Genomic DNA, 8,447 nt, shown 5'->3' with positions numbered 1-8,447 from the left:
TGGGGTTCCTGGAAGCCCTTCTACCTCCTATTTTTACATTTTTTTCTTTTTTTATTTGGAAACAGGGTCTCCTAAGCCAGCGTGCACAGCTGGCTTCGAACCTGCGCGATCCTCCTGTCTCTGCCTCCCAAGCGTGGGGATTACAAGTGTGCGCCACCACGCCCGGCTGCCATTTTTTTTTTTAAATAAACTTAATTTTGCAGTAATTTTTCTCAAATCTGAAATTACTCCAAATTTTTTAAAAGTTGCAAAGACTAAGCCGGGCGTGGTGGTGCATGCTTGTAATCTCTGTGCTTGGGAGACTGAGACAGGAGGATCGCACAGGTTTGAAGCCAGCCTCAGCTACTGAGTGAGGCTCTCAGCAACTTAGTGAGACTCTGTTTCCAAATAAGATATTAAAAAAATAGGTCTGGGAGCATAGCCTGGAGGTAGAAAGCCTCTGGGTTCCACCCCCAGTACCACCAAAAAAAAAAAAAAAAAAAAAAATGGCAGGATGGTGCGTGCCTGTAATCCCAGTACTTGGGAGGCTGAAACAGGAGGGTTGCAAACTCAAGACCAGCCTCAACATCTTAGCATGACCTTGTCTCAAAATGGAAAAAAGAAAGAGATGTGAGGGTATAGCTTGGAGGGAGAATGTCTCTGGTTCAATCCCCAGAACTGGGGGGAGGGGCGGGCTTTCTGGGATTGAGGTTTAGGAATTTACATTTTTCACTGGAGCCACAAATGATTCTTATGCAGACTCAAATTTGAAAACCTCTGGAGTCCTGTTCCATTCCATGCCTGAAGGGCTGCTGCCCCTTTACTTACCTTAACCTTAAAAATTTAAAGAATCTAATCCTCTAAACCTTAAAACATAAGTGCTACTATTATCCCTTTTTCATAGATGAGAAAGCTGAAATACTAAGAGTTTTAAGTGTTCAGGTTCACAGCCCATAAATAGTGGAGCTGGGGTTTGGGATTTGAATCTCCAGTCTGGCTCCTGGAAAGAGCTCTGTAGCTAAATCACTAAAAGAGGCACTATCCCCAAGAGTATCATCCTGGGCCCACCTTTTCTCTACCTTTCTGAGGTCCCTGTGCTTCAGCTTGTGACTGTCCTGGTCTTCCTCTCTCACTGGGTGGAAATGAGGCAGAAGAAAGCAGGGAGCCAGGTGCCAGGTCTCCTGCGGTGCAGGTTCTTAGAGCTGCTCTGCTTCCCAGCCTGCCTCTCCCAGCTGCCCTAACTTACTGTACCCACCTGACGGAGTCCGGAGTCCGTAGCAGTCAATGTTGACGCTGAATTGTTACTGATTTCTTTATTCTGGGGGGTTTGTGCTGTCTCCCCTGTACATTTTAAACTACCTATGTTTTCCCAAGTGTTTTCCCACAGTGCCTCAAAACATCGCTGGAGACTGACTAAAGTGAGGTGGTATTTGGTACAATGGTGGCTAATCTGCATGTTGCCAAAATAGCAATCAGCAAGAAAGGTGGTTTGGTGGTAGTATTCAGGCTTATTAAGCATCTGTCCAGATTATCAGGAAGGTGTCAACTCTAAATCAGTTTCTGTCTTCTACCCCTGGCTCCCTGATGAAGAAAGATCTCAACACCTAGGCACGGATCCGACCGCTGAATGATGCACCTGGGGAGTTCTTGCCCCCTAACCAGACACCGCACGCACCCTCTTCATTCGGTAGGTTTCAGTGTAACCGATGGTACACTCCTGTAATCCCTGCTACCCAGGAGACTGAGGTAAGAGAATCCTAAATTTGAGGCCAGGCTGGGGAACGCAGTGCTGTAGCTCAGTGGTAGGTAGAGCCCAACTGAGCTGGCTAGGTCAATGTAATTAATTCTGGTGATTGGAATTTGCTAGATTTTACTTATTCAATTTTGCTGCTTACATTTTAAGTACATCTGCAAAATCTGACTATAAAGTTAGAATCTCCATCTACACTTACAGAAAGCAGTGTGTCTCCATATAAAAATGAGAATAAAAGACCTACAGCATCTGTTTACTTTCTTTACCATTGCTTTAATGCATTTTTAAAAGTTATCTACATTAATTGGGAACAAAGAAACAAAAATAGACATTTCTTTGTTTTTCATAAATAACTAATCTCCATATTTGATAAAAATCTCAAACCATTATTTTACCTTCCCACAAATATAATACAAAATTTTTCTGAAATAATAAGGTCAACAAAAGTATCTTGAGACTAACATAACCACATACAATTGCTGTTCTACTGACCTCCAGGAACAGAACAGAACCTTGTCAAGAAGCTCTGGGTTTCTTTTTGTTAGTGTGATCATCTGCCAGTAATAATTTATAGATTAAAATTGATTGTCGCCGGCTCTGATGTGAGAGTGACTCTACTGTATGGGACAGGCACTAGACATACATGGAAATTATAAAAAGTATTGAATGCCCTGGACTCCAACTACTGACTCGGTATGTGCCTCATCTGGCTCAGTAATAAATTCACCTGCACCAAACCCGTATCAAAAGTCACCATATCTCTCATTCATATATATATATATATATATATATATATATATATGTATATATATATACACACATATATGGATATATAATATATATTATGTATATACATACCCACAAAACATACATACTATACATATAGTTTGTAACAACATGAAATAACATTGCCTTCAAATGATGTACCACAGACACGCATTATGCCGGCTGAAATAAATCCTCTAATTGTCTCAAGCTGCTAGAAGCTTCTGAGAGTTTTGAGTCGGGCGACTTAAATTCTGCCTACCCTTCGCCCTCTTCTGTAGTGTCTTGGTAGTTTTTTCTTTGAGAACCATCCTCCCAAGCCGGGCATATTTCTTCCCCAGGATCACTTGATTGGACTTTTGGAGACAAAGGGCATGCGGAGGGAGCAGGCAATTCTTAGCCGCTGTACCTCACACCTGCCTAGATTTGTGATGTGCTCGCCACATTTGGTGTTAGAAAGCAGTTATTCAAAGCTTTGTCCCTCCTACCCCCCTTGGTCTTTCTGAAGAGCACAAAAGTGAAAGAAGCTTCTTTAGCAGGGGTAGCAGTTCATTAAAATATACAACTGCGCTTCCTAGCTCTGGGGTTCCCATTCTGCACCAGAGAGTGCAGGTCACCGATGCTGTTATTAAGGTTTGGTGTGTGATCCATGAGGTTTTCTCCTGGCAGCCGGTGTCAAGATTAGTGCAGCCCTGGCCCAGGAGGGAACAGCCTAATGAATACCAACTTTGAAACAGTGCTGTCGGCACATTATTTAAGCTCGTACGTGTGCACAATTACGCACAACACATACACACAGGACCAGTTCACTGGCAGTAGTCACATGAAAATCTGACAAAGGTTTGGATGAATAAACCAATAAGGCACCAAGAAAAATGATTTCCAGCTAATTTAGACAACTTCAAAATGTGAGGAGGGAAATGATATAAAATTTTAAAAACTCCTTACAATCTGGCTAACGGATTCACCGAGGCCCCGTGGGTTCCTTTAGACAGTCTTCTGTCTAAATCCCCCCCTGCTGACCTGAGAAGTGAGACACTGCTTAAAACTGAACAGTGAAAGGGGCGGCCCAGAACCGGTACCTTTCAGACAAAACCAGGCCCTGCGTCCTCCCCAGCTTGGCAAAGCCCGCTATGAAGCACTTGCTGAACGGCCCCATGGCCTTTCATTTTGTAATTGTTTTCATGAGTATGAAGTGTTTTCATAAAAAAGAAAAAAGGAAAAAAAGGAGGGGAAATAGATGGCCATAGATAGATGCAGCTTTTCTCCTTGTGGTTTTGGGGGGAGCTGATCTTACTAAGATCTCAGGGAAGCAGGGGGGCTTTATCTTTGTCTCTTTTAGGGAATGAGGGAAGAAAGGATAGCAGGGGTAAGAATAAGGGGGGAAAGGTGCCTCTGAAACTTGTTCTGAAGCTAGAACCCAAAAGGCATAACTTATTTTGTCTCCCCTTTTTAACTCATCTTTGTTTGAACTGTCTTACTTCTTTTATTAAGGTAAATTAGTTGCTTCCCCCCACCCCCAGGTTTGGCATGTTGCTAAAATGAAAAAACAATTTAAGAATTAAATCATTTTCATCCGCTTCATCCCAGAACTTTTGGATACATTGCATGTAATTTCCAGATTCTTCCACCAAGAAAAGGGAGGAAGGGGGAAGGCTCCTGTCAGGCACAGTGCCTGAAGCCAGCAGATTCTGGGAAGATACATTAAATAAGGGACGAGGCCAAGGTGATCAGAAAAGGTCCTCATCTGAAAACCAGGAGAGGAACTGGTGCTGAGGCAGGGGAGCTACTGCAGGGTTCCAGAAGAGGCTAGAGAATAAAGAGAGGAATTAGATATGCACAGTCCCCAGCTATGTAGGCCTGTTTCTTGTCAAATCCATTGAAATTTTAATTTTGATTCAGAGAATGATCTGTGTAAAAGCAGTGCATTTTAATAATGGGGCAACTTTTTAAGAGGCCTTAAACTACAGCCCTAGGCTTCTCCCCACCAGCTGCCTACTTAAATGCCCTGTGGGAACTAGGCATTTATCTATTTAACACCATAGATGAAAACTAACCTAGGCTTAAAAAAAATTTTTTCCCCCCAACTGTGGCACAAATGAAGCTCAGTAGACCCCAGTTGTTTTCCTAGGAAAGCTTTCTCGGATGTCATGGCGTGGGCCATTTTCACTTCCTAAACTTCATCTCTGCTAGGCCCTGGTCATGGTATGTGCTGGCGGATGCACCACCACCCCCTTTCCCGGCAATGGCCTCACACTCTTCATGAATGAATGGTTAAACAGATTAGGAGAGCAAACAGAACTTCCTAATAGCAAAGAAATGTGCGTGGGGGTGGGTATGTGCATTCAACATATAGGCTTCCATGTATGAAGGAGGAGTTAAACACCATTCTCTAACAGCAGAGAGAGGATGTGTGTGGTGAGAGAGAGAAGGAGAAGCAACAGTGGGGAGGGGAGAGGAAAGAAGGGCTTTCTTGCAGCATCACCACACTCGTTTTATTTGAAGGCTGTGCTAGGATGTTGTGGGTCTTGTTTGACTTCGTGGCTGCAGAGAGCACTGTCTTGCTTCTTTGGGGATATAAACTGGCCCGGAGTCCTGAGATTCTTGTTTTCCCTCCTCGGGGCCAATATTTGTTCACAGGTAGCCAGACTCCCTCCCCCAGTTCAAGCACTTCATTGGAGGGTGGGTGTGGTCTCTAATCAGCGCTCTCCAGGAGGGGAGGAATAAGAAAAGCAAATAGCCTGTTTAACATGATAAAGGGGTGGGGTGGGGGAGCAGATAAGAGAGGTGTTGGAAATTTACTTTAATTACTGGAAGTGCAGTTTTGGTGCTTTAATTTAAAAGGGAGTCCCCTTTAGCAACATTCCCTAAGTATTCCTGGAGGAGTGGGCTTACTTTCACCAAAACACAAGTTCCTGAAAATCATGACGATGATGATGATGAAAAATCACCGGAGCCTATTAAGAAGCACCCACTCCTCTCAACTCAGAGCTCACCACCTCTCCAATCTAGAACTCATGCTCAACCATCACCGCCCCTCGGGCCCTCACTGTTAAAATGTTTGTGCATGTTCTGGAATGCTACTGCTAACTTGAACAAGGCAGAGGCACTGATTGCGAGCACTGCTGCATAGACTCCAGAGCTCAGGGTTTAAAGATGCACACAAAATCTGCAGGTGCTCCCTAAGCTGCTTCCTCAGGGCAGGCCTTCACATCACGCTCCCCTCTCCGGGAGGGCTTGGGGCTATCACAGGAACTGGGGCCAGCCTGAAAGCAGCTAGGACACTGAGCAGTGGGAGGAGACACTAGCTGGAACAGCATACTCTACACCTTCCTGGTTGCAGCAACCCACACTTTCACTGTTCACATTTTTTTTGTACACGCACACATATAGGAAATACATTTTCCCAATTTAGAACACACAGTTCAAAGACACCTGAACCAAATGGAACCTTATTACAATGCCATTTTTAGGACTGTAAAGCCCCCAAAGCAAAGGTAAATTTTGTTGCCAAAATGCAACAAAGTTAAAAATTAAGAAAAACACATATAAATTAAAAAGAGGGTTCCTCTAAAAGCGGCTGTAAGAAACGCCAAATAGAACACACGTAGGCTGAGCCCCGGTGAAGAGAACTGGGACAGGCACTCCCTTGAAACTGCCTTCTCCCTCTCCCCAAGCTGCCTCGGGAGGGGACATCAGCACCAGGAAGGTAAGCGGAAGTGACCTTCGCAAAGCTACCCATCAAAACAGCCCCCTCCCTCAGCTCCCAGCCCGGGTCCTATACATGCGACAGGGACACCTGCTTGTGGTAGGCCGCGTGGCCGGGCGGCCCGGTCCTGCCCGTGAGCGCGGCGCTGGCCTCGGCGTAGTCCCCTGCGGCCATAGCAACCCCGCCCTTGTGGCCCCGCCGCGGGCGGCAGCAGCAGCGGCTGGTGAAGCGCCGCCACGACTCCACCGTCTTGCCAGACCAGATCCAGACGCCCGACGTGATGCCCACCACGAGGCACATGAAGTACTTGAGCATGAGCACCCAGTACTCGGGCTTGGCGCGCGGCTGGCCGGCGTCGGGGCCCGGGCACGCGCAGGTGAGGGCCGCCTCCCAGCTCTCGCGGTAATGCTGCTCGTACAGGTAGCAGGCCACCACGATGCTGGCGGGCACCGTGTAGAGCAGCGTGAAGATGCCGATGCGGATCATGAGCTTCTCCAGCTTGTCCGTCTTGGTGCCGCCCTGCTTGATGACGCTCCGGATGCGAAAGAGCGATACGAAGCCCGCCAGGAGGAAGAGCGTGCCCACCAGCAGGTAGAGCACCAGGGGGCCCAGGACGAAGCCCCGCAGCGAGTTCAGGTTCTGGTTGCCCACGTAGCAGATGCCAGCCACTGGGTCCCCGTCCACGGAGCTCAGGGCCAGCGCCGTGATGGACTTGATGCTGGGGATGAGCCACGCGGCCAGGTGGAAGTACTGCGCATACCCCGCGATGGCCTCGTTACCCCATTTCATGCCAGCTGCCAAGAACCAGGTGAGCGACAGGATGACCCACCAGATGGAACTGGCCATGCCAAAGAAGTAGACCAGCAGGAAGACGATGGTGCACAGCGCGGGGCCTGTGGTCTCGTAGTGGATGTGGCTGTGCTCGCGGCTGCAGGCCACACTGGAATGGCCCACGACCAGGCGCACCAGGAACCCCAGCGACACGCACAGGTAGCAGGCAGACAGGAAGATGATAGGGCGCTCCGGGTAGCGGAAGCGCTCCATGTCGATGAGGAAGGTGGCGACCGTGGTGGAGGTGGAGATGAAACACAGCACCGACCAGAGGCCAATCCAGAAGGTGGCGAAGGTGCGCTCGTCCGGGCTGAAGGACGGCTGATAGCAGGGCACCGCACAGTTAGGCACCTGTCCCGTCCGCACCTTGTTGTAGAGCGGGTGTGACTCCTTCAGGATGGGCACGAAGGGCTCCCGGCACGTGCACACGGACGGGCCTCCGGCGGCGCACTCGCTCCCCGAGGACGGCGCCCCTGGCGGGCCTGGCAGGGTGGGCTTCGCGGGGAAGGACCTGGGGGGCGCTGTGGTGGCCTCGCTGCGGTTGTAATCCATGCACAGGACCTCGGCGTCGCGGCCCAGCACCGGGAGGCGGTCGCAGCTCATGCGCTCGGGCCAAGCGAAGCCGTACTGGCGCATGAGCGGCGAGCAGCCGGCCTTGGCGCGCTCGCACACGGAGCGGCAGGGCGGCAGCGGCTTGTGGTAGTCCGGCAGGCAGATGGGCGTGTACATGGAGCACAGGAAGAAGCGCAAGTCCGGAGAGCAGTGGATCTCCACCAGCGGCCAGAACTGGTGCACCTCCAGGCCCGCCTCGTCCTGCGTGTCGTGGTTGAACTGGTTGGGCATGTGCGTCAGGTTGTAGCCGATGCCGCGGCACATGGGCACCGTGATTTCCTGGCACACCGGGGCCTTGGACGCGGCCGCTGCCCGGCCCGCCAGCTGCGCCAGGAGCAGCAGCAACAGCGAGGGCGGCGCGGACGGGTCGGGCCGAGCCATCGCCCCCTCGCTGCCCTCGCCCCCCGCGGCCCCCGAGGGGCCAGCGCCGGCGCCGGAATCCGGGGCTGCCCTCCCTCGAGCCTGGTGTGTGACGCTGGGGCTGGCAACCTGTTGGTTTCTTTTTCTCTTAAAGAAATCGGTCCAAAGATAAACTGCTCCGGGAAGGCGCTGCCTCCACCGCAGCGCTCGGCTCCTCGCGGGATAGGGCTGGAGAGGACGGTTAGGGCTCCGACGGCAGGGAAAGGGCTCTTTTAGGTGGGAGAGAAGAAAAATCGCAACCACTCCTCTTAGAGGGGCGTCAACAGCTCGGGCCCCGCCAGCGGTCTCCAGTCTCCAAGTTAACCGCTCTCCTTTCCTCCCCTCCGGCTCCGGGCTCCCTCCACCCTCCCTTTCCTGGCCGGGCCCTCCAGGCTACGC

The 8,447-nt window shown here is 50.1% G+C and overlaps 1 protein-coding gene across 1 annotated transcript; it reads right to left on the bottom strand.

The window, feature by feature from the left end:
- Positions 1 to 6,275: 6,275 nt before the first annotated feature.
- On the bottom strand, positions 6,276 to 8,030 carry FZD5 (frizzled class receptor 5; the record flags this gene model as incomplete). The annotated part of the gene is made up of 1 exon (XM_080689575.1): positions 6,276 to 8,030. One exon carries the CDS (start codon positions 8,028 to 8,030, stop codon positions 6,276 to 6,278), a length of 1,755 nt encoding a protein of 584 aa, XP_080545701.1.
- Positions 8,031 to 8,447: the final 417 nt, after the last annotated feature.

This window comes from Muscardinus avellanarius (assembly GCF_963383645.1).
Source record: "Muscardinus avellanarius genome assembly, chromosome: 2".
In the NCBI taxonomy this organism is placed as follows: Eukaryota; Metazoa; Chordata; class Mammalia; order Rodentia; family Gliridae; genus Muscardinus; species Muscardinus avellanarius.
The sequence above is the reverse complement of the archived record's forward strand: the minus strand, read 5'-3'. Positions and strand labels throughout refer to the sequence as shown.